Source organism: Falco naumanni, chromosome 3, assembly GCF_017639655.2.
Source record: "Falco naumanni isolate bFalNau1 chromosome 3, bFalNau1.pat, whole genome shotgun sequence".
Classification (NCBI taxonomy): domain Eukaryota; kingdom Metazoa; phylum Chordata; class Aves; order Falconiformes; family Falconidae; genus Falco; species Falco naumanni.
In genome coordinates, this window is record NC_054056.1 from 5,835,756 (window position 1) to 5,856,577 (window position 20,822).

Consider the following 20,822-nt stretch of genomic DNA (forward strand, 5'->3'; position numbering starts at 1 on the left):
TACTCTTGGTATAGCTTTAATCAGCCATAAATGTTTTGAGAGAAGTTAAGACAGAATTAGTTTCCAACCATAAGTACAACATGAGTTCAAAGAACTGTCTTGTCTTAACAGGATACTTGTAAATGAAATGCAGATTGCTACATGGGGCTGCAGCATTACTAATGCTCGCACTTCTACATGAGTCTCTAAGTATTTGGTGTCAGCTTTAGGAGTCATGCAATTTACTTTAAAATCTTAGTTTTACAGGGCTTTCAAAAACCAAAAATTCTTAGCATTTGCTATTTCAGAGAAGAGCTTGTAAATGTGATCTAAGTATAGCCTAAAGGAGTGGGGGGACAGACGGACGACGATGGGCACACGCATGATGAGACAAATCACAAAAGCATTATATTGTTGGTGGTCTGACTCATGATTTTTGCATGCCTGCCAACTCCATACTGAAATTGAGACAACAGCGTGCTTCTCTGAGACAGTGAAGACCTCTAATACTAGTTGGGAACGCTACGCTGTAGGAGATGTCATCCTTCAGATACAGGATATCGTGTCTTTGATTGCAGGAGTAGACAGCTTAAGGGCATTTCCTAACAATGCCACTAAGAGATACAGACGGTCATAAATTTAGAATACTGGCAACATAGCTTAATCGAATACTTGCCAACCTAATTAATGTTTACCATATGGGTTTTAGTCCAGGGGGATAAGCAGAAGATAACCCTCAGGATACTCTTAATTATATGTATCTCTTGGGGTCCCAAACCACAAATGGAAAACAAAACAAAAACAGCCTTATCTGCTTTGGTGTTAGAGCTGCACTTCATGGAAGTCCCTGGACATGAGTATTAAAACACCGTAGCACTTTCTTGAATTCTTCCAGAAGCAGCATACCTAAGTCCAGAGCTTCTGATAAATGTGATAATACTTTGTTAATATACATCATTTAAGGTTTAGTGTGTTACCTCAGAGACAACTGTGTTAAGTGCTAATACGAAGAGGTGGCAATCAAGCCAGATGTCAGAACTACAAGAATGTATGCTACAAAGAGGTGTCATTATGAAAGACAAGAGTATTTAAAATGCCCCTGAAATGGACACAAATGTTGGGAGTTCATGGTATTAAAGCAGAATATATTGCTGGCCAGGGAGGAAGAACATGAATTAATAAAGCATGTGATTGCAGCAAGAAAAGGCTAAGGTAATTGAGACTAACCAATTACAGCCTAAATTTGCACTACATCTAAATTGCAGAATCCCTTATCTGGACAGGTAAGACTGATCTTACCTTTCTAAAAGTGAATCCTGCTATGCCCTGTTCTTTTAGGAGGGAAAGGTCTGCATTGTGGACCAAATTACAAGCCTGGTAAAGATGACCAGCTTAGCATTACTTGCTGCTTTTTTTTTCTGCATCTGAACTTTAGAAGAAAGCATTTCAACCACAGAAATGTCATTATTTTCATCAGAAATCCTGTCTTCTGGTTTTTCAAGTGAGGACAAAACTGTTGAACAAAGTTATTTGTGCCATTGAAATTCAGAACAGTTTTGTGTGCTTTTTGCAGAAAACTGAATACAACCCAAAAAAGCATGTTGGTTTGTGGTTTCTTCAGATGTAAATGCATACAAGCATTCATTTACTACACAGCTGAGATGACCACTGTCTCAGATCACTTCATTGCTGGATTAAGCCATGATTTACTCTGAGAGAATATGAGGAAAACTGTCACTGTTCCCATCTGGCAACTGCCTGAGCGTGTCTGCCGGCCATGGTCAACTGCAAAGCACAACTGATTAACTTTGGCCATTATCTAGGAGCATACGTGGGCCCTTGGCAGCAGAAACCTGCCTGGCTTGGAGCATCGCAGCACATCCCAGAGCCAGTCCCGCGTCCTCCTTTAACTTTAACCTTCAGCGTCACCCAAACATCCTGCTGGGCCACCCTGAGGTGCTCCTCTGGTGGGTCTCCCAACAGTGTTTCAAGTCTGTTAATTAAAACTGTGGAAGAGGCGTCCATCCGCCATACTTGGCCGGGAACTCTGCAGCCAACCGTTTCTCCAGACGCGGTTCCTAGAGTAATGTGTAGCTTTAGGATAACATTTCCCCGAGTTTTGCCGCTCCCACTGGAAGCCTCTCCTCCAGGCCTGGCGGACAGTGGATGCCTCTCACCTCAGACAGTGGGAGCCTGTCACCTCACCAAGGATCTAGCCGTGTAAAACACCCTTTGTCTCACCTAAGCTCCGTGCCCTTTGCTGTGCAGACCCCCGGACGCTACGGGGCGGCGGAATGGGCCCAGAAAGCCCTCGAAAGAGGCGGGCGGCGGGGCCGGGCCGGGCCCGCATCCCCTCAGCCGAGGCGCTGGCGGTGAGGAGATGGCCGCCCGCCTCACGGCGCTGGCGCATGCGCAGAGCCCCGCCCCCTCCATCCGGGTCACCGCCCCCCGCCCCCCCCGCGACTCCCTGAGGCGATGCGGAGCCGAGGGGGCGCGCACGCAGGCGCGTCCTCGCCGGTCCCTTCCCGCAGCCGCTCGCTCCGCACGGTGACCGGCGGGGAGTGCGCGTTCCCGCTGCCGCCCCTGGCGCGGCTCCCCTTCGCTGCCGCGGGGATCCCCGCCGAGGAAGACGGTGAGCGCCCCCGTTCCCCTCCCTCCCCCTCCCCGCCGCCAGCCATCTGTTGCTCCCCGTCCCCTCAGCCGTCCCTGAGGTGAGGCGGCGCGGCCCCTCACTGCCGAGCAGCGCCCGCCGCCTGCCGGGCGGGTGGCTGAGGGGCGGTGAGGCCTGGCCGAGCCCGCCCGTCCCGCCCGAGCGGCCGCGAAGTTTTCTCCTTTACCAGTTGCTCCTGAGGGCGGATGTAGGTTTGGGGTTGTTGGTCCCCACCTCCACCCCCGTGTTTATCACGCGGGGTATTAACCCTGAACTTGGGTGTTAACCCCAGCCCGTTAACTTGCCATGGGTAGACCAGTCCTCTGCGGGTTTGCAGCGTTGAGCCTGAGTTTCTAAACTCCACCGAGCGGATTTGACTTTCTGTAGAAATTGCCCTGCCGTTTGCAGCCCGTGTGTGCCCGGGAAGCGCTCCGGAGCGGTGGGATGCGGCGGGGCGAGGAGCTGCTGGTGTGGCAGCAGTGCCTGAGCGGCTCCGGGCCGTGTGGGGGTCGGACCCCCCCGGTGCGGTGGGTACCCGTGCTCTGGTGCACGGCTGAAGCCTTGGGTGACCGGAGCCGGGTGCCCTCGGTGGCAGAAGCTAGGTGGTTGAAGCTGGGTGCCCTCAGTGCCAGAAGCCGTGTGCCCGAAGCTGGGTGCCCTCAGTGGCCGAAGCCGGGCGGCCAAAGCTGGGTGCTTTCGGTGGCCAAAACCGGGTGCCAGAAGCTGGATGCCCACAGTGCCAGAAGCTGGGTGGCCGAAGCTGGGTGCCCTCGGTGGCCGAAGCCGGGTGGCCAAAGCTGGGTGCCCTCGGTGGCCGAAGCCGGGTGGCCAAAGCTGGGTGCCCTCGGTGGCAGAAGCTGGGTGGCCAAAGCTGGGTGCCCTCGGTGGCAGAAGCTGGGTGGCCAAAGCTGGGTGCTCTCGGTGGCCAAAGCTGGGTGCCAGAAGCTGGGTGCCCTCAGTGCCAGAAGCTGGGTGGCCGATGGCAGGTGCCCTCAGTAGCAGAAGCTGGGTGGCCAAAGCCGTGCGCCCTTGGTGGCAGAAGCTGGGTGGCCAAAGTCAAGTGCCCTCAGTGGCAGAAACTGTGTTCCCACAGCTTTCCTAAATTTCTGAAGGTCTTAAGCTTTGTATGCAGCTGAAGAGTTTGCTTTTAAGTGTTTGCTTTTAAGTGTTTCAGAGGTACCTGTCAGCTGGCATTCAAATGATAAGCAGGTATTAATTCTTAGGAGAACAAAGGAGTTAGTAAAAGGTCTTATCCAAGAGGCTTTAGTTCTTGAGATCCTTTTAGTCCCACTGCATTAGGCCATTTAATCTAAAATCTAAGAAGGAGCGAGTGATTTTGCTAAGAAGTATTGTCAGTTGTCTACATGATGAATTTTGAATTGTTTATTGCTGTTAATACTGCTGTAAGAATTAGCTGGTTGTAATAAGCGGCTAGCATTTGTGTATTTCCATTCATACCAGACTATCTTATAAACAGGTACTTCTCACCTTTTGGAAGAGGCAAGTGAAGTAATTCCCTTTTTGCATAAGGGAGACTAAGGCAGAACCATTTGGCCGTGGCACTGATAATTGCAACGGTGTACCTGTCAAGCTCGGAGTGCTGCTGCTTCTGATTTTGATGCTTTCTAATAAATAATAATAACCCCCCCCCCAATAAAATAGTTCAACATAATCTGTTAAAATATCACTTCTCACAGTACTGTTTCTAACAGTACCTCTTAATTAACATTCATACATCAGTCTTACCTGTCTCACCCTTATTTCAGGGGACCCATTGGATATTTTTGCATCGCTCAGTAACCTGGTGTTTTGATACTGATTTGGGTGAAGTGGGAGGAAAAAACAAGTAATCTGTTAAAAAATAGAATTACCCATGTAGGTTTATGATTAAGAATGCATCACAGTTCTAATTTTTTAAATTTTTTAACCCCCGAACATAATTGAAGTAGCTTCTATAGTTCAGTGCTCTCCACAGAAGCTTTTCAGGTTTTGTTTTTATACTAGCAATAAATGCCAGACTATAAATTACACAGAACTGATGATCTTGTTGCTGAAATGTTTCCTTAACTTTGACTAAGATTGTTTCTATTAAATTGCTTTCCCTGCAGACTGTTTGCAGGAATTCAAGGGAGTAACTGCATTGTCTTCTGCAGCTTAATAGCATACAAGTTCCTACTCTTGCTCTCTAAAGCAACACGATTTCTGGTAATTCAATTTTTGTTATTAGTTGAGAAAAGAACATTATCTGCTTCATGGTAATGGGGAGGTTTAAACTGCCCAGCACTCCAGGATCATTTACACGCATCATTTGAGACCCACTGCCTTTTTACAGAGCAGAAAATATCTTCCAGTAAAATGTTTTTTTGATGAATTTAAATGTTACAAAATGATGAATTCATATATAACCAAACTTGAAGCCAGTGAGGCTGTTTGCTGTGTGCTGAGCTAGTATACAGTGTGCCTAGACAGGTTTGTGTGGTTTTTCCATTGGGATCCTTAAACTTCTTTACAAACATGAAGAGCATCCCTTCTGTGCAATAATGCATGCCTATGCAGAATTCAGTAATGTTTCATAATACCACAAATTGCGGTTAAGCAAAAAGCTCTATTTTCTTCATATCGAGGATATTTACGCAGTAAAAGATTCACAGGGAAGATCTTTTGTGGTCAACAGAAGACAGGCCTACAGTGCAGGATCACCAGAGCTGTCAGCTCTGTTTCTGGGCAGTTGTGCCTTGGTAGTTTTTTTAAAATGTGTGTATTTTGAAGGTGGGAATACACAGTTAGACAATGATAGTTGTTGACCGCCTGTTTCACATGGACTGGATGAAATTAATTTGACACAGAAGACTAAAGATACAGGGGCTGCAAGTTTTAATTTCTTTAATGTTAAGATGCTAACTAGAAAATTTCAGTTATGTCTGACTAGTTCGTGCATGGTGAAAATCATAGTGACCTTGCAGCCATTGCTTTATCTCAGTCTAATTCATAGGTTACTTGAATTGTTTAATGTTCTATAAATTAAATTGTGAAAGAAGCTACATCTTGGAGCTTTTTGGTTGGCTTTTTTTCCTTTCTTTTTTCTTCCCATCCTCTTGTACAGTGTGTGTGAAATTCTGTGATAATCTGAGCTCTGGCATTTGAACACACTTCAGTTGCTTGTTATTGTTTCCTTTCCAATTCCCAAGTTGATTTGAGAAGAACCTTTTCTTAATAGTATTGTTGACCTAGCTATCGTTCTTCCCTTTTACTGCTTTTGTATGTTAACACCTTTTAATTTACAAAATTGCCCTGTTCTGTTAAACTAAACAGGCATGGAAATAACATGGATGTCTTTTTTTTTTCTTTCTTTTTTTTTTTTTTTCCAAAATAATAACAGATTTAGAACCTTCTCAAGCTGGAACTTGGAATTTAATTTTAATTCTTGGAATTACTTTAAGCAAATTTGGCAAAAGAAGGGAAAACTAGGATATTTTTTTTTTTAATCCCCCCCATGCATTCTTGATATCTTTTAAGTTGGTGTTCTAGAAAGTAGTTGGATTGCTCTTTTTAACAGTATCAGTTTTATTATATTTTTAAGCAGATATTTGCATGCCTATCTTATTGGTGTGTAAAAGATAGTTTCTATTCAAGGAGCCCATACAAAGTCTCATTGTACAGAATATTACAGAATATTACCCAGGAATAGTGTCCAGGCATCTTATTTGTGTAAAACCCCAGATCTGCCTTCTTTTTGTCGAGCTTTTTGCTCATTTTTTCCTGAAGTCCTGTTCCTCTGTGCTAACATACCAAACACAGGAACATCTCTGTGGTCACTGCAGTGTTTGGTGTTAGTAATCTGCAGATTGCAGTTCTTTAAATGACATAACAGATGATAACAACTTCAAAGGAGAATAGATTTGGTTGATAATCTGTGGATTATATTCTCTCTCATTTTAATTGTGGTTTCTGATTCCCCAGTACTGACAGAATTGAGAGGAGTACTACCGCAGGCACAATGTAAGTCACAGTAACAGTGCACTGTTTTTGATGCTTTTCCTTTCTTCTTGATGCTTTTGTCTCCCTCCTGTCTGCTGCTTTGACTTCATTTTGTCATGTATGAGGTTCAAACAGCCTGAACCTTTTAAGGCTCTGCATAGTGTGGCCAATTTGACCAAATTTTCTGTCAATCTGGATGTTACCTTACTTCCCATCTTACTGTTAAGTCTTACCCACCATTAATTTAAGTATTTGAATTTACATGCCAGCATTTCCAAACTCCTTTTTCTGTGCTAGTTTTGTGTTCTTGCCTTGCCTTGTTTGCCAGTCTCCTCATTCTTTGATTTGTTGGAAAACCAGGGGTTTGGAGCGGTCATGTGGGTTAGGTGTTTCTTACTGTGACCCATACTACTCTCTGATGGGGATGCTTGGGGGGGTAGGACCAAACCCACGATAAAGCTAGTGTGTTGCTCTTAGTTCTCTTGGCTTGATCGGAGGCGTCTGTGTCTTGTTGCATGTTGGATTGGTTACCCCAGAACTCTCTTGGAGTCTGTGCTGCCAAGCCAGATGGTGGCTTTTGTTTTTACCGTGTTGGCGTGTTTTTGTTTCCTTTTCTCTTTCCTTTTTGCATGAATTAGCAAGCACAAAAAATTAAGTTTCTACTAGCTATATAATTTTTTTTTTTGCATTTACATCCCTCTTTCTGTGATTCCTGAGGAACATTTCCTGTGAAAATTTTGAAACTTGGTGTACTGGGAGAATTTAGCCAGGTTTATGCTTAACTTTGTGATGGTTTGACTAGAGTTATGGCAGTGAGCTGGTGCAGTTATGTGTGTGTGTGCGCACATTGCCTCAGACAGCTTTTATGTGTCCACACTGAGGTGACATCGATTTAAATAATTTAATTTAGCATCACATCTTGCGTGTGTCTCTAAGCAGTTTGTAAATACTCAAAATAGGAACTAGAGCTTTTTTTCTCATTTTCACAGGCTATTTCTCCATGAGTACAAAGTGTTGAGAGTGTTTGACTGCTGTTAATTAGAAAACTTGTCTTAAACCTTTTCCCATGAGTGAGCATGGATTTATTATGCATTTTTTAATGCATTTTAAAATTTATATTAGTTTCAGTTATTAGGATTTCTCAGTGACTGCTTCAAAAGAATTAGCTAGTTAAGCAAATATTCAAATGAGATCATTGCCAATGAAACAATATCTTTACTTACCTTTTTTTTTTTTTTAGTGTTAAGTCACAAATTAACACCTTTTCCAAATCTAGGTATGGTAGTTACATGTTTTCAGTCATTTACATTAGAATATACAGTACTGTGTTAACCTTTTTGTGACTTCTGCAGTGACTGGTGGCAAAAGGTACACTCCATTAAAATCTTTTTTTATTGTGTAAAAACTAGATTGCCTAAAGTCTTTTATTTAGTCTCTTGATTGTTTGCATTTCTTTTTTTCTTCCTTGATATGTTTACTCAAGGCTATAGATATTCTCCTACTATGGGGAAGGCATTCTCCAGTGCTTAGGAGAAGAGAATCTCCTTACATTAGGGGATCTTGTTCCTTTATCTGCCACTGGCTTGGAGAGGCTCTGGACAGATGATTTCAGCTTGCTGTATACATGTGTTCTCATTGATGAAATAAAGATACTTCTTCAAATATCAGAAGACTGCTCTGATTACTTGGGAAGTGCTTTTAAGTTATTAAATAAGAGGCTGCTATTAACTGAAAAGTATGTCATGGAGAAAAGCTTCTAGAACAATGCTGTAGTTCTTATGTCAGAGTAAAGGGAGGAGAAATGCTATTTACTTGACTGAGTGACTTTATCTTCCTTTTTCTAGTTTGAACAGCAGGCTCTGTATCCCACTTGCAGAAATAGGTTACAGTGCTCTGTTTTGTGGATGAGAGAACAAGTTTCATGTTGATTTCTGTTCCTTTATGTAAAAAGAATATTTGCCTTAAAGAGCAGTTAAAGCAAGAACACGTGTTGTCTTCACAGTCTGTTCTGGTTTTGTTTTCTGGAATGGCAGACCCCTGTTAGAAGCTGGAACGTAACGAAGAGTTCCTTTGGGTGAACGATGCTCAGAGATACTATGAAGTCCTGGAGCGACAGCCAGTCGGACCTCTACAGCAGCGATCAAGAAGAGGAAGAACAGATGATTTTTGGAGAAAATGAAGATGATTTGGAAGAGATGATGGATTTGAGTGACTTGCCTACCTCACTCTTTGCTTGCAGTGTTCATGAAGCTGTGTTTGAGGTACAGGAAGAAAAGGTAAGGTAGAGAGAGGCATATTTGGAGTATAGTATTGTAAGTATAGATCGTTATTGAACTTATTTAATCTAGATTTTCAGTATATTACTGCACATTATAATTGGGAGGGGGGAAAAACCAACCCAGTCTATTTACCTGGTAAGCTCGGATCAGAATGTGTACAGTTACCAAAGGACAGATAATACTACACTTTTCTGGCATTTGAAATTGTTAATAGACACACAGTGCTTCTCCCATTAAACACTCCCCTGATATTTTTTTTTCCTCTTTATCTAAGGGCAGATTTAAATAAACATGTAGATTTGCCTTCAGATTTTATTTCAAGGCAAGGATTCTTTTAAAAGAGCCTTACAAATTTGCAGGATGTGTGTTCTCACTGGAACACTTTGAAAGTGGCTTCTAAAGACCTTATAATAAAATGAATCTTCTTTGGCTTGCTAACATCAGTATTCAGTCAAATCTGTACTTTCCCTTTGCTTCTAAGAGCAGCATGAATAATTATGTACACTACATGAGTTAGGGAAAATAGGAGGGGCTGAGATGAAAGCTTTGGTCTGCAGCTTTTTCAGTTTCAGTTTACGAAGCCTATGTTTTTGTTGAAAAGTGTTTAAACATTGGAGGGATAGGTGTGGTGTCAGGTAGGAAATGCTGCTCTGTGCCTCAGAGTTGCTAAATTGTGTACTGAAATATAGGTCAATATTTCAAATATTTACTGTGAGCTGAATTCCTAAGCCAGTGCACCTGACAAATCGATACTGTATATTCAAAATAAAAGGAACAGTCGTTGCTTGAGAACGTGCACATGGTGTCACGTAAACAGTTTGTAAAGCAGCTTACACATCTTTGCAGGAGGAGGAGGAGGATATTACATAGTGTTGTTCTTACAGTTTGTTATAATTGTATTCCTGTCAGTATGAAAGACAGATGCCAGAAAAGGCTATTGAGTCTTTAGTGGCTTATTTTCAGGTGCAATGCTTTATTTTTTCTTTCCTGTATTGTATAGAGAGGATGAAATACAGTTCACTAGCCATTACTTATATGCCTGTGTTAAATTCTTCCCTTCAAAGAGCATGAGTTGTTGCTAGCCTGTGTACATCAGTAAAGAGTTAATTTCTAGCCTTGTATAATAACGCTGTTTTTACTGGAAAAAAACAGAACAGGGAGTGGGTAAGAGTATGTAAATCATTTGTCATCTAATTTTAAAAAATGCAAGATGACATCTTGCTTTCTGTATAAATTTTTAACTCGCTGGTGACTAATCTAAATTGTTACTATTTGTACAAGATCAGCTTCTAGTTCAAAAAACTTCAAAAGTGGACAGCACTCCATTTGTTTCGGTGGTTACAGCCCTTGAAAGAAGGTAGTAAAGCATCAGTCAATCAATGGAGCATTAAATAATAAGCTGGACTTATGCTACAGAAACAGCAGTGCCCTGTCGTTCACTGTGTGCCTGGTATAGAAAGTCTGCATTTGAAATGTTGCCTTGCTAAACTGGCTTGCACATATCTACCTGTGATTTTTGTCATTTTAATGCATTTTTGCTTTTTTCCATGAAAGTATTCCTACAGTATGCTCATGCCTATGAGGTATATCAAATGAGATGCGCTAGCTTTTTCTTTAATGATACTGGGATACCATCAATTGCCATGTTAAACCACTTGTAAATGTAACTACAAATGTAAAATATTTCATTTCAAATACAGTTTGTAAAGTGTACTGATTGTACTGTCAGTAAGCTCACCTAAGCTGATTGTTACAGCCAAGACATTAGTTTAGAATAAGTCAGAATTATACGTTGTATCTGCAAATTGCATGCTTACTATTCAGGCTTCTTCCTATCGCTTAGAAGAATAGAGGTGCTTTGATATATTCCATTTTTACCTGTTTTATGAAATGCAGCTTAAGTCAGCCCCTGGACACACATTTTAGTGGCTTGATGTACTTCTGGCTACATCTTCTTTTAAAGGCTGAATGCACAGCAAACAGTTCATGAAACGAATGGAAATTGTGCTGCCTGTGCACAAACAGAAAGTGATTTGAAAACTTCTGGTGGTTTTGGGGTTTCGGGGTTTTTTTGTGGGGGGGTGTCAGTGTTTGGTTTTGGAATTTTTTTTGGTCGCACATAATGGTTTTGCTACCCAACATTCATTTAGTTCATTTGGTAATGCTAGCAAAGCTAGCAGCACTTAGGTTTTGATAGTCTGCTTCTATCTTCCTCTTCCCTGATTTTGTAGTAGTCACAACTGTAAAAAATAATTGCCTAGTTCTGTATGTAGGCACAAATATTCTATGATTTGCTTTTCCATTTGTGAGACTTCACATGAATGAGTGATGATTAATATTCTGGTGAGGAGAAAAGGCAAAAAAGACACTATTGATTTGAAATCTGTATATTTAATTCTTAGGAAGCATTTTGCTCACGTTCTATTTCTGCCTTCATCCTTTGATCTATTTTTTTACATTCTCTAGCTATATTTCTGGGTTTACTGCTGATTTGTTAAAGCGTTGCTTTAACAGTTCATGTTTGATTGACTGTCAAGTTGTTGAATCCAATTCAGTTTCCACTTTCGTTTAAGTGTAGGTTAAATACACGGCACGTTTACAAGAAAAACTGTTAAGATGTCTAACTCAGCATACATCTCTCAGTAATTCTTTTACATGGCATCTAAAAGTGGTTGGTTTTTTTTCAAGTTCACTTCAATCTGCAAAATAGATAAATTCAGATAAAGTACATATTATTTCTTGCTTAGATACCTTTTTGAGGGTAATGTTATGATTGGAACACTGTCTTCATAATTTTCAATTGCAGTGTTGATCCACTAGATTGCAGTTTTGTACAATTTGTCAAGTGCAAAATTTGGCCAGTGTGCAGAAGGAAGAGGTTTTCTGATTTAATAAAGAACTTGATGTTGTACAGATTGGAGAGAATTGCACAAGAAAAATAATATCTTAGTGAAGACTAACATGGGCATCATCCAGAAAATTTTTTCAGCGCTACTTAAAATGACAGCCCCTCATCCTGTATTATTTTTACAGGGAAGAAGGCATCACCAGGATTTTTGTAGAGAGATCAGTGTCTATTGGAATCAAGCAAATTAACTGTTGTCATTGGGAAGAGCTCTTAATGCAAAAGTATTCATTTTCTGCTTATTTTCATATGTAGACTTCTTAGAATAACTGAGTATTATCAGAACATGGTAAATAAAATTGAAAAGGGGTTGCTTGCGTACTTTTTATCTGTTGCTTTTCATCTGACTTTTTACAGTGAATGAAAATTTATACTAGGAGATTTCCTAGTGCATTCATGCTAGGTAAAAAAGGAATACCTGCAAATTAGATCTCTTACATTTTAGATTAGATAAACTAAACTGATTTGCATAGTATTTTTGGAGATCCTTGGTGAAAGTCAGGTTGTAAGTACCAGTTTTGTTGACATCTGCACTTAGGAGTAGGTGTCGCTAGGTGGCAGTTTGCGTATTAAGAGTTTTATAGGTTTGTTCATGTTAGTGCGCTCTTTGAATTCAGATTTAAATAGTGAGAGACAAAGCAGTGCTACACTGAATGCAGGTTTGCAAGTCGGGGTAACTGAGGGAAGGATGGAATGTGCAGGCTTAGGCAGTTAAGGACATTAATGGGATTTGGGAGAGGAAGGTGAAAGGAAAATGTGTTTTCATTAAGTGAAAATGTTCGTTTTGTGGTTGGAGAATCTTTGTGTTTCATCTCTAGGAAAGATTTGAAGCACTTTTCACTGTCTACGATAATCGAGTTACATTCCAGTTGTTTAAAAGCTTTAGAAGAGTAAGGATAAACTTCAGCAACCCAGAGGCAGCAGCGAGAGCACGGATAGAACTGCATGAAACGGACTTCAATGGAAAAAAGCTGAAGCTGTACTTTGCACAGGTATTATGGAACAGTAAGATGCCCTACATGTGTCCCTGTTTCTTTATTCTGTGTTTGCCCATGAGTTTAATTTGTGATAAATATTTGAAGTTACCTTCAACTCATTCTTCTACACTGAGATGTATTACTGTCAGTCATTGACAAATTCATTTTTTAGGGAAGAGTTTTGCTTTTCAGCATGAGCTTACCAAGTTGTAATTGCTGTGGAACAGTCACTGTGTAGTGACACAAACCAAATGTGCTGAAAGAAAGAAAGTGGGTCAAAAGATCTCATTACAGTAGGTGCTTTACAGGCATATTCTTGTTGGATTAGCAGCTTGCACATGTCGTATACAACTACGTTGTCAATACTTGCATAGGCCAGTTTCTTCACTGCAGGATCTCTCTGCGGTGTCATACCAAGAGAACTGGCAAAAGCTGTACTATTATTTTTAAAGCTAGGCGGAATTAAGCATTGCTAATACAGAGAATGGGCGTACGTTATTGGGGAAGCAGACTAAATAAAAAGAGCATATTTGTCATCTTATACTGTATCTCTTGGCTTTTGTCGTCAGGTACAGGTATCCAGTGAAATAGGTGACAAGTCCTACCTCCTTCCTCCACAACCTGTTAAACAGTTCCTGATATCACCACCGGCATCTCCCCCGGTTGGATGGAAACAGAGTGAAGATGCAACTCCCCTGATAAACTATGACTTGCTTTGTGCTGTCTCCAAGTTGGGACCAGGTAGGAATATTTACCTGCTTTTGTTGCATAACTTACCCACGATAGCTATTTTTGAAGTTATTTACTTTCTTTCTGTGAGAAGATATGTGTCTCTTGCGTGATGTTTCTTACTTGAATAAAATGATCCATCACTTTTTTTTTTACTTAACTTGTTAATTGACTGAAAGTATAGCACAGAACTGGATTTTGTGGTAGTAGCTCTGTCACATCCATTTATCAAATTTTGTCATAGTCTCGGTATTAATTAACAAACCGGAAGAGGAATGACAAGTTCAGTCTCTTGCAGATGGACAGCTGCAGTTATTAAGGATGCTAATATGTACTTTTTGCATTTAATCATCAGACTTCTTTATGAGCCTTCCTAGGAAACGTGCTGTTTGCTTTCTGTGAAAAGCAGGGAACGTGGAGGCTTAATCTTTTCAAATGCTTTTGTAGCTTTTAATTTACAAATGTCATATAAATGTACAGCACAAAGGACATCACTTAAAAATTTGTATGCTGCTTGTTTCCTGATGTCTTCAGTGTTTCATGATAGTTCTTTATATCCCTCCTTCCCTTCCTTTAAATACCAGTTAAAAAGATTGATTGTAGTCACAGTACAGTGTAACAGATACAGGGGCTATTTTAAAGCATTTAACAGTTCTGGTAAAGTGTGAGGGATGAGCAAATTAAAGATGAGATGAGAATAAATGAATATTTGGTTGTGTTACTGCAGGTGTTAAGGAGTTTTTGAGATAAAGTGGCTTAATGCTTTTCCTTGGGGATATACTTGGCATAATTTTTGTTTGCTGCTCTTCAGGGGAAAAGTACGAGCTTCATGCAGGAACAGAATCGACTCCTAGCGTAGTAGTCCATGTCTGTGAAAGTGAGACAGAAGAGGAAGATGAAATAAAAAATCCCAAACAGAAGATCATGCAGACAAGGCGTCCAGAACCACCTGCAACAATACTGATTGAATCTAAAGCATTTGATTGTACACTGGAGGTAGGGAGTACTATGCACTGTTAAATTGTGTGACACTCAAGATAGTATCAAAAAGCAGATACTTAATGGGTACATGTGTTGATGTCTGTACTGCTGCTATATGTTATGTATAGCGACAACAGAATTTACTTGTAGTTGTCTCTCATGTTCAAGAGTTTGGATGCCAATGCTCTGGAAAGCACTTTAATTTTAGGGACTAGTCCCCCGAGTGTAGCAAATCCACCTGACTTGAAATAGTGAAAAATAGGAAGTCTGGTTGTGTGTTAATTTCTTGTTAACATGTTGCTCTTTTCTTTATATTGTGTAGTGTGATGTACCAAGTGCTGAATTAATGTCTTACTGTCACGATTGGATTCAAGAAAGTTCATTGTATAGCAATTAAAAGCTGACCTGTACTGGTACAACAGCTTCCAGTTAACATAGTGTTAAATGCAAGTGAAATGTGATCTTTTATGCTAAGATTCCTTCCCAGCTAGTAATCTTCGGAGGTGAAGATTAATCTTTGCTTTCCTCAGAAATGCCAAGGATGTGTTTTTAATTTGACATGAGGCACAAATGCACGTATGGAGCTAAATTCAGGTAGCTTTGCTAACTACACAGAGAGGAATACAGGAGGAAGAACCACAGACCGCTAAGAAGAGAGACTCAGAGTCTGTCGCCAGCATTACTGCTGCTGTCTGTGGTGATACACTGGTAGGTACAACCATTTGCACTGACACCTAATCAGGAGTGAATTACAATATGTAGAGTGAAATATGGATTCAGCTATTGAATGTGTTGTTTGTGATCCTCTCTGAAAATATGGTAAAGTTTGTTCCTCTACAATCCCAGAGATGGCCTACATTTATAAATAAATTCAGTGACTGTTATGTTATGACTAAGTTATGTTAGGAGATAAAACATATAGGGTTAATTTTTAACTTGTGCTCCTAAACTTCTCCAGTCTGTTTCCTGGTTTTTTTTAAGGCAATCAGTTGCCTGGCTTAGCCAGTTTTTATGCAGTTTCAGCCCTTGTTTGCTCTTTCTCATGAAGACTTTTTCTGTGTGGCCTCCTGTCTGTCTAATAGAGCATCTGCTACTTTTGAGACCAGGATGCATCTTTTAAAATATAGATCTTTAATTTTGTGATCTTGTGTTAAGAGTTTTTAGTAGGAGGAAAATATGCCTCTGTATGCCACGTGCTCCTATGCTTTTATGATATTTTATAACCAACCTTTTTTAGTCTAGACAGATTCTTCTTTTTTCTATTTAAAAGAATAAAATTATTTGTGAATGCACCAGGCTGCTGATGTTCATATATATAAATCATGCAGAAATTGGCCTTTTTCAAATTCATTTTAATGTGTTTCAGTTCTACATGATGTGCTTATTGAATTTTCAAAAGTGTTTTCACTTGATTGACAGCAGAGAGAAAAAGCGATGGTCATGAATTTGCATGGGCGTGGTAGTTTTCAACTTCATATTGTGCCAGCTCGTGATCCTTTCCTGCCACTGGCTTCAAGATGCAAAATGGGATCCTGCAGGCAGGTCCTTGTTCCAGAGGCAGGAATAGTATATATTGAAAAGGTAGGAAAATGGGGTTTGTTCATCGTTCCTCCACAGGTGTGATATTTATGTATCTCTTCAGGTATTCAAATCACTTAAAGTCCGACTTCTGTCTCGCTGTTCTATGTTACTGAAAAAAAGAAGAAACAAAACCCTTGTGTTGTCCATCAGGCTTGTGTATTTTTAAAATTCCAGAAGTCCATTTTGGATTTTCTGTGGTGTTTATATTTTGTTAATTGTTTAATTTCTACCCCACTATAGAAGTTGCTGTAAGTAGGAATAAGTGGAAAACCTTCAGAAACAGTTTTATAAGGCAAATCAAGCAAGCAATGTTGTCAATGTATCTTGTGTAAAATGTATAACAACTTGCATTCCAACATCTTTCATTGTGTAAAGACACTTAAAATAAAAACAATGCAGTGCCATTCACGTGCTTTTTAAACTGTATTCCGTAGTGGCCCAAGTTTGATATATAAGATTTCTAATGGTGTTGTGTGCTTGTGCAATTGAGTGAACAATTGAGTGAATTGAGGTAGCTTATGGTTTTCCACAAGCAAATTATTGGAAAAATAATGCTGAAGATGTTGGGGATTTCAACAGAAAAATCTTGGCTGGGCTGAAGGAGGGGCTGAGAGGGTTTTCATGGTGGGTTTGGGTGCCTGTTGCAGCAGGGTTCTACTTGGATTTTCACCTCACATGAATTTTGCGTGGGGGTTTGACACCTGCTTAGGCTGTTGTGGGGGAGAATGTCTCATTTGGGTTGCAGTACTGAGCTCTGTAAAGTTTTTGTTGTAATAAATAACATTTTCAAAAAAATCTCTGAAGACCTATTTGCACAGGAAAGGAAACGGTCAGACTTTATATTAAATGCACATGCATTGATCAACACAATTGTAAAACATCAGCTTGTTGCACTGTATGTGCCTGTGCCACCCGGTACGCTTCCCTTTCACAGATAAGGCAAATTTCCACAAGTTTTTTTGTTAGCCAGTAGAGGGAAGCTGTCTGCCCTTCTCCCAATGCACACTGGCACAATATAATTGAATGATATTTAAAAATGCTACAAAATCACATTCCTTGACTGCGTGTGAAGCCGTGCCTTGTTTCTGTGACAGTGCCTAGGGGCCCTGTTGTGCAGCTGCCGCGGGAGGCTGTGCCTGGCTCCTCGCAGGTGGGTGACATGGGTGGGCAAGGAGGAGGTGAAGCAGAGGCTTTACAGAAAGGAAACTTTAATTTGGCCATCGGTCAATATCTGAAGTGATTCTACTCCACTTTCACTCGGTCCATAACCTCCGGGGTGACAGAGCCTTCCTTGCCCACGCAAACTTGAATTTCATCCATTTTACTTGATTTATTCCACATGATCATTCAGTAATGACCGTCAGAACCAGTTTCTGTTAATCACTGACCTGCTATTAACTGGAGTGCTATTTTTAGAAGTAGGCTTGCACAGAGACACCAGCTTAGCCCTTTCTGTGCTTGCACTTTGTATAAATAAACATCCCAGATGCCTTTAAAGCATTCTTCTAGAGAAGCAGCTGAAAAAATGTATGGGTTTTGGGCAGTCTGCCTGTGTATTCTGGAGAAAAAGGTGCTGGGGTACTTTACTTTGGTTTTATTTTGTAATAGCTAAGAATGGGGCCTGTTTTTGCAATCCTGTGATCACTGCTGCTCATTCTATCTCTACCTTGTTGCTGAGCTGCTTCCCCCCAGAAAGACCTCGTGCATAAAATGGCTCTTGCTTAATTTATTCCCTGAAAGGTTATATTTCCATTTTTGTCTGGCTTTGGATTACTGATGTTTTTTAGCCCAGAACAGAAGATCATCTTATGAATCTTAGGCTTACCAGGTTTTGTTTACTTGCTCCACTGAATGTGTAAAACTTGCAAGGAGGGGTTCATGGTCCAGTGTGCACTTAATGTGGAAAGAGACCGCAGCCAGGCCTCGTTCCCTTGGAGAAAAATGCAGAAGTATTTCCTTTACCAAACTGAGCAGGAGGTGCACACCTGGCTGGATCTGGGAGTCTTTGTTCCCGTGTGAGCTTACGTGGCACCTGCAGGATGCTTCTCTGGGAATTCTCCGTTCTGCATGCGCTAAGGTCAGCCTGACGTGCTGAGAGCCACCGGCGGAGCTGGATGGTGAGGCTGAAGTCGGTGAGAGGGAATTGTGATCCTCGACACCTTGGAGGAACGTGTACTTAAGCAGCTTTTACCTTTGTTCTGAGCAAGATAAAATAACTTTTTCTCCGTAGCTATTGACCAAGCTGAAATCTGGGTGAGACTACAGGGTTGTCTCCCAACATCAGTTGCATAGCTTGAGGAAGGCTTGTGCAGTGCCTGAGTGTCTCTGTACCCTTCACCTACAGACTGGGGCTAGAGATGTGTTGGTATCACTGTACCCACCTTAACGGAACGATAGGTGGTATCTTGTGCTTGGATTATTTACACGTTTTATCTTGAAGCTCTATTTGTGCTAAGTCACACTAGAAAACATGCCGTATTTTTAAATGTTAAGTAATGTCTTACAATCCTCTTCTGAAAAAGGTCTCTTGCGTTTTAACATGTTGACAGGTTCAGGCTTGCGGAAAGGAATGTTTGATTTGCTTGGTGAAGCAAGCGTATTCCAACTATAGTATCAGCGGAAACCCAGATGTCAGCAGTACTAGGGTGAGGCAGAGAGAAAGCTACTTACGGCAACTTGATGTTTTTCTGTGTTACACAAAATATAAATAACAAATTCTCTATCCTTTCTTGACTCTATAGCCAGCGACCGTGTTCCTGTTTGAATAACGTGGCATTGCAAGCAGGGATTAGGGAGGGCAGCTAGGCTTGGATGTTCTCTTCTGCTGGGGCAGGTCGCTTCATCTCTGCAATTCAGTTCCATCCCCTGCAGGTACGGGTTGTAAGGGTGTTTTGAGACTGTGGATACATGTACAGCACTGAGGTCCTGATTTCATAATACAATTCTAGACTCAATAATAATGAATTTCTAAGCGGTCATGGTATCTGTTGTAATATGTCTGTCCTCTCTTCTTTTTTCTTACTAAGATAGCTGCAGTATATTCACTCCCCTCTCTACCCTTCTAATTGCAGGCAAACTGCAAATTTAATCAGTGGTGCTGTGAACTGACCTTGTGATCCGGGAGGAGTACAAAACCTAATTTGAAGCGTAAGCTGGATGTATAAGTTCAGTGAGACTTAACACATTATTAGGTTATGTCACTTCCTTATATTTTTTTGCAAGGCTGCAAAGTGGACGTGTAGTTTGTAGTTGAGAGTTACGTATGTCCTCCAGCATTCATTGACTTCATTCAGATTGTTCTAGAGCATCTCAGTATCTCCTTTGGTCCTCCACTAATGCTGCCAACGTAGTAAGGTCAGGATTGGTGGCTGATAAACTGTGAGCTGAATAACCGATGTTGAAAGCAGACCTTTATGCATAATAATGTATACACCTAGTATATGACTATAGCCAATAGTATAATGGCTATAAATTTAGGACCTGGTGAGGGACTTCTTCCCAAGCAAGCACTTGGGGAAAGTCACACCCTCCCTTTATTTTGCCACATAGGCTTTTAGAAAATACATTTGCTTTTATTTGGCTTCGTTGTAGATGTTCACACCCTTTCTCCAGCATTGGACAGAGATGGCACTTAATAAATTGAGATGTTTTTTTTGTAGTTGAAAGGGTACTTGGCACATTGTGATGCCTGGAAACAATTTTACTGGGCTACTTCTAGCTTGTTTTGCTATGTGCCGTTTCATTCCAGTGGGACCCTCTATATTTAATTTTCTGATGTAGATGATACTTCATACAGAAACTCCAAGGGTGTTTTACTGGAAAGGAGAGGATTTAATTGTCCTTCCTTAGATACCTGCTGCAATGGGAACGTACTTGTTTAGAACAAAGCAGGGGGAATCCAGAGGTTTGTATTCTGCCTCAAACTCTGCCTTGGATTACTGCAAGGAAAGAACATTATCTTCTCATGGCTGGCAGGCTCAGTACTATTTTTTAGCAGTATTTGAAGAGATGAGAGGGGAGGGAGTCACACTGCCTCCTGTGTTTTGTCCTCACCAGAAAGACTGCTCTGCATTAGTGAGGATACTGGCACTGGACAGAGCTGGAGTTTCTCTGGCTTCCTTCTGCTTTAGGGAGATTCTTCTCTAGCCTACATGGGTGGAAAAAGCTGTGACTTCTTATGTGTTTGCATTTGTTCTGCTGTCACTGTGAGCTTTGTGGTGTCTGCTGTGCACAGCACCATGTCAGCCATGTATGTGTTATGGTTTTCCCTGGTGCTCCAAATCATTCACTATCTCATTTCATCCATTCTGTGTGTGACTCCCTATGACACCTAAAGGCAGTTGTAGTATTCCCATGATGGTTGATGTCAGAAGACTCTGACAGCTCGACTGAGCAAAAGTTATGCAAAATACTCTTTTATTTCCATGAAAAACTACTCTGACCTCCAGAACAGTAAGACTGAGAAGCTTGTGTGCTGCAGTATGGTATGCCAGTTCTACAAGCCAGGAAGCTGAGCTACGCTCGGTCTCTGAGCCCTCTCCTTTTCTGTCTAAACTCTGGATCCTTCTTTCCATCTATGGAAGTATCAATAACAGATGCAACAGAGCAAAGAAAAGGAGAAATTAGAGGCGTGAAGCCCAGTGCTGGTAAACAATCCCAAATTCTCCCACAATTACTATTGTGTTGAGCTTTGATCCAATATAAAATATTGTATGTGTTGTTATTACAGTGAAAGAAATGCTTTTGAAACAGCTGAACCCTCC

General features: G+C 41.0%; 1 protein-coding gene across 3 annotated transcripts; it reads left to right on the top strand.

Annotated features, from left to right (window-relative positions):
• The first annotated feature begins 2,442 nt into the window (after positions 1-2,442).
• On the top strand, positions 2,443-16,467 carry RCAN3 (RCAN family member 3). 3 transcript variants are annotated; one of them, XM_040587887.1, is made up of 6 exons: positions 2,443-2,611; positions 6,590-6,628; positions 8,641-8,883; positions 12,610-12,783; positions 13,338-13,509; positions 14,309-16,467. In XM_040587887.1, exons 3-6 carry the CDS (start codon positions 8,689-8,691, stop codon positions 14,515-14,517), a joined length of 750 nt encoding a protein of 249 aa, XP_040443821.1. In that variant the 5' UTR covers positions 2,443-2,611; positions 6,590-6,628; positions 8,641-8,688; the 3' UTR covers positions 14,518-16,467. The 3 variants fall into 3 exon arrangements, with proteins under 3 accessions (XP_040443821.1, XP_040443820.1, XP_040443822.1); XM_040587886.1 differs by lacking the exon at positions 6,590-6,628 and having other exon boundaries at positions 2,444-2,611; XM_040587888.1 differs by lacking the exons at positions 2,443-2,611; positions 6,590-6,628 and having other exon boundaries at positions 8,610-8,883.
• Positions 16,468-20,822: the final 4,355 nt, after the last annotated feature.

Bases quoted from the DNA above. Each gene is read 5' to 3' on its own strand.
- RCAN3 (XM_040587887.1), top strand. From the start codon at position 8,689: ATGCTCAGAGATACTATGAAGTCCTGGAGCGACAGCCAGTCGGACCTC. The intron at 8,884-12,609 runs GTAAGGTAGAGA...TTTCATCTCTAG, and splicing joins TTGAGGTACAGGAAGAAAAG to GAAAGATTTGAAGCACTTTT. The intron at 12,784-13,337 runs GTATTATGGAAC...TTTTGTCGTCAG, and splicing joins TGAAGCTGTACTTTGCACAG to GTACAGGTATCCAGTGAAAT.